The 3,800-nt window shown below is 37.1% G+C and overlaps 1 protein-coding gene across 1 annotated transcript in view; it reads left to right on the top strand.

The window, feature by feature from the left end:
• DNAH11 (dynein, axonemal, heavy chain 11) overlaps positions 1-3,800 on the top strand; it is a 364,599-nt gene that overhangs the window by 262,194 nt on the left and 98,605 nt on the right. Inside the window, exon 65 of the mRNA XM_008573669.1 lies at positions 2,386-2,520. Coding sequence (XP_008571891.1) covers positions 2,386-2,520 — 135 coding nt within the window. The remainder of the gene's footprint in view (positions 1-2,385; positions 2,521-3,800) is intronic.

Here is a 3,800-nt window from a genome sequence, read left to right as displayed (position 1 = left end):
AAATAAACTCCGGTAATACTTGGACACTAAGCTAGCATTTACCTTGTGCTTGCTGAATGCTTTGTGCTGTGTTTTTCGTGCATTAACCCACATTTGATTTCAGAACTCTCTGAAGTAGGTATTAGTAGGAGTATTTCCATTTTACAAATGAGAAAATGCGAAGCTCACAGAAACTGAATAATGAGCCCAAAACTATGGCCAGTAAGAGACACAGGGACCAGAACCAAGTCATTTTTAACCCAAAGCTGGATACTCTTAACCATAAACCGTACCATGTGTGGCCAGACTGGGCCACCCAGAAGTGTTACGGCTCCCTTTCAGTGACTGTGACTCTTCAAGCATTTATTGTGTTAAACGTACTCCATGAAAATTGGTTCAGGAGTCAGAAGGTTTGGGTTCCAGGCGTTGCCTGGTCACATGCTACTTAGTGGAACTGTAGCAAATGACCTGATTGATCTTTGTCTCAGGTTCCTCATCTACAAATAATGCTAAGGCGTTGTCTGCCTTTTTTATTCTCATTCTCTCACAATCCTGCAGTAGAGTTTTTCAGGGGCTATGTAACATGTTGAAAACAGTAGCAAGTATAATAATCTAACAGTCTTCTGTTAAATAGACATTAAAGAGATGTGCAAAAATCTTAGAAAAAGTGCCATCCTTCTCATTAATTATTTTTTCTTTTGGTAATGTTATTTTTCATAAAAATGAATTATTTCTGCTAATATCTAATGAGTTTATTATTTTAAAATAAAATAACTTTTAAAATTCTGTTTCAATTTTTAATACCATAAATATTGACACATATAATCTGCATAAACCAACACCCTTTGGGGTTTTGAGGTAAAAGGGTTCTGAAACCAAAAATTTTGAGAACTGCTGGCTTACACTATCCTAAGTATTATTATGTGAATCATCAAAATTAATCCTTAAAAGTAGGTAACACAATTATTCCATTTTTCAGAGGATGAAAGTGAGACATAGAGAGGTTAAGTGAATAGCCTGGCTAGGCATTGCTTAGCTGGTAGCTGAGTTCAAATATGAACCCAGGTGTCTGGTACTAGAGCTGTGTTTTATAAAACTACAAGTACTTTCAATATCCCAAAATAAGCCTGTAATATTTTTATTTCAGTCTTATTTCTAACTGGTGATGCACAGTATCTCCTTCAATTCTCATCAATTTGATGCTATTTTGCATATCAATCTTACATCTGACATGCATTCACATACATAAATACATGTATCATTTATTGCTGTAGCAAAATAAATAATGATGAAATAACTGGGTCATTGACAAATATAGGCAGTCTCTAAATTATGAATAAATTATACAAGTCTTCTTATCAAAGTTTCTTGAAACTTTGCATGTGTCTATAAAAGCAATGTTATAAGTCTTATTTAGGGTTGTTGGAACTTGCAGGTAACAAGATACTATAGTGAAGAGTCTCCCAAATATTCGTTATCTTAGTCGAGACTTTTCTGGCTATAAGCAATACAAACCCATTCAGATTACCTTAAGCCAAAAAGGAGACAAGGATGATTCATGGAAAAAGTGTGAGTAGGCCTCAAGAGATCCAGGAAACCGGAAACTGACATGAACTTGCTCTTGGAGTCTCTCTAGAGCTTTGGGACTTCTCCCCTTGCTTCTGTTTGTACATGTCTTTCATCCTTTTTTCTCTCTCCAGCATGGTTTCCTCTGCTTTTCTGTGCCTCTGGTGGAAGGTGTCCCACTCTACATGGAGCCCTACAAAGTTTACACATTGTCCCAGGTCTTTCAATGCCAACAAGCTCTCCAGCATGGTTTCCTCTGCTTTTCTGTGCCTCTGGTGGAAGGTGTCCCACTCTACATGAAGCCCTACAAAGTTTACACATTGTCCCAGGTCTTTCAATGCCAACAAGCATGGATTACCTCTGAGTTTCAGTCCCAGATTTCCAGAAGAGAAAATCAGATTGGCCAGGCTGGGGCTCAGTAATTAACATGCCTCTTCCTTGCCTGAGTTATGAAACAAATGAGAAAATAAAAATAATCTTGTCATCGGTGGAGCTGGTATTGGAAGATGAGGCTTAGGCACAAAAGCAGAGGGGACAGTGCACCCAGGGTACAATTGAGTCTGCAGGGCACATTCACTCACCCCCCTCGCTGTCTGCATTCTGCCCAGGGGAGAAGGAAGGTGAGAAGACCACGTGGTGAACTGTCAGTCTGTGGCAGGACTGACGCATTTATTATCACTATATCCTTCTTCCCTAAAATATGTACAGTAAAAGGGGCAAAAGTAAAAGGGGAGAAGGACATTCGTTTCATTGGCCTTCAGGTAACAGATGTTTTTAAATGATTGTGATATTTCTGTTTTAACTAAAAATGACTAAAAATTCATTTTGATTCTTATTTAGGATCTGGATCGAAATCTGAGCAGACTCACAGCTTCATTTGAAAAAGCAATAGCCGAGAAAGTCCGATGTCAAGAAGAGGTGAACCAAACAAACAAAACTATTAAACTAGCCAACAGACTTGTCAAGGAACTTGAGGCAAGTTAACTTTCTCTTCCAAAATTCTAAATAAAATATTCAGATTGCCCTTTTTGTATTTTCTTATTATTTGCTATCAGTAATAACTAAATGGAATTAGTAACAAAAGAGAATATTTGATCATCACTCATACTGTGGATCTTACTTACCAGAAGGAAGAAATGACCAAGGATGTATTTTTTAATATATAGCTTCACACTCAGCCTAGTGTGACGTCAGCCTAGTCTCCAACTAAAACATTGGGAAGACATATGTTTTGCCAGAATTTAGTTGTTTTATATCCACTTTAAGTCAGTGGAGTACATCAGCTGTGGATGGATTTTCTCTCCCTCCTTTTCTCCCTTCCCTCCTTTCTTACCACCTTGTGAAATCCTTTAAAAACAAAAATAAAGCACGATACATTTTCTTATGATATATTATAAAAGGCAGGACAGCTGTTAGATAAGTGTGATATTGATCTGTTGTCTGATCCTTTTATTTTTAAAATTTATTTATTTTTTGGTGGCTGGACGATACTGGGATCCAACCCTTGACCTTGGTGTTATCAACCAGCTGAGCTAACCTGCCAGCCCCCAGTCCTTCTAACATACATTTGCCACTGGATTACTTTCAAACTAAACTTAAGTTTATGTGTTTGTTGTTATATCTTTTTATAGGTGACTGACATGCCAATGTCAATAGTCACTTCATTAGATAAAAGGTTTTTTATAATTCTTATTAACTTTCTCCTGCTTAAATATGAGTGACAGAAGAACATATGGCCTTTGACATCAGTATTCACAGATTTTATTTGCTCTACCATGTGGCATTAAACAGTTTTGGGCAAATCTCTGAACCTCTTTAACTTTGTTTTCTTGTCTCTAAAATGGAGATGTGGATAATACCTACCTTACAGGGTCATGATGAAGCTCAGAAGAGATGATGTATATTTAGGTATTTCCTATCAAAAGTCAAAGAGATAAATAACCCAATTTAAAAATTGGCAAAGGATTTAAGTAGACATTTCTCCATAGAAAATATACAGATGGCCAATGAGCACATGAAAAGGTGCTCAACATCATTAGTCATTAGAGAAATGCAACCAAAACCACAGTGAGATACCACTTCACACCCACAGGGATGGCTGTACTCGAAAATAGTAACAATAATAGTGTTGGCAAAGATGCGGAGAAATTGGGATCCTTATACATTGCTGGTTGGAATGCAAAATGCTTTAGCCTCTTGGGAAAATAGTTCGGTAGTTCCCCAAAATGTTAAACATGAAGTTAACATGTAACCCA

This window comes from Galeopterus variegatus, unplaced genomic scaffold (genome assembly GCF_000696425.1).
Source record: "Galeopterus variegatus unplaced genomic scaffold, G_variegatus-3.0.2 Scaffold949, whole genome shotgun sequence".
In the NCBI taxonomy this organism is placed as follows: Eukaryota; Metazoa; Chordata; class Mammalia; order Dermoptera; family Cynocephalidae; genus Galeopterus; species Galeopterus variegatus.
The sequence above is the reverse complement of the archived record's forward strand: the minus strand, read 5'-3'. Positions and strand labels throughout refer to the sequence as shown.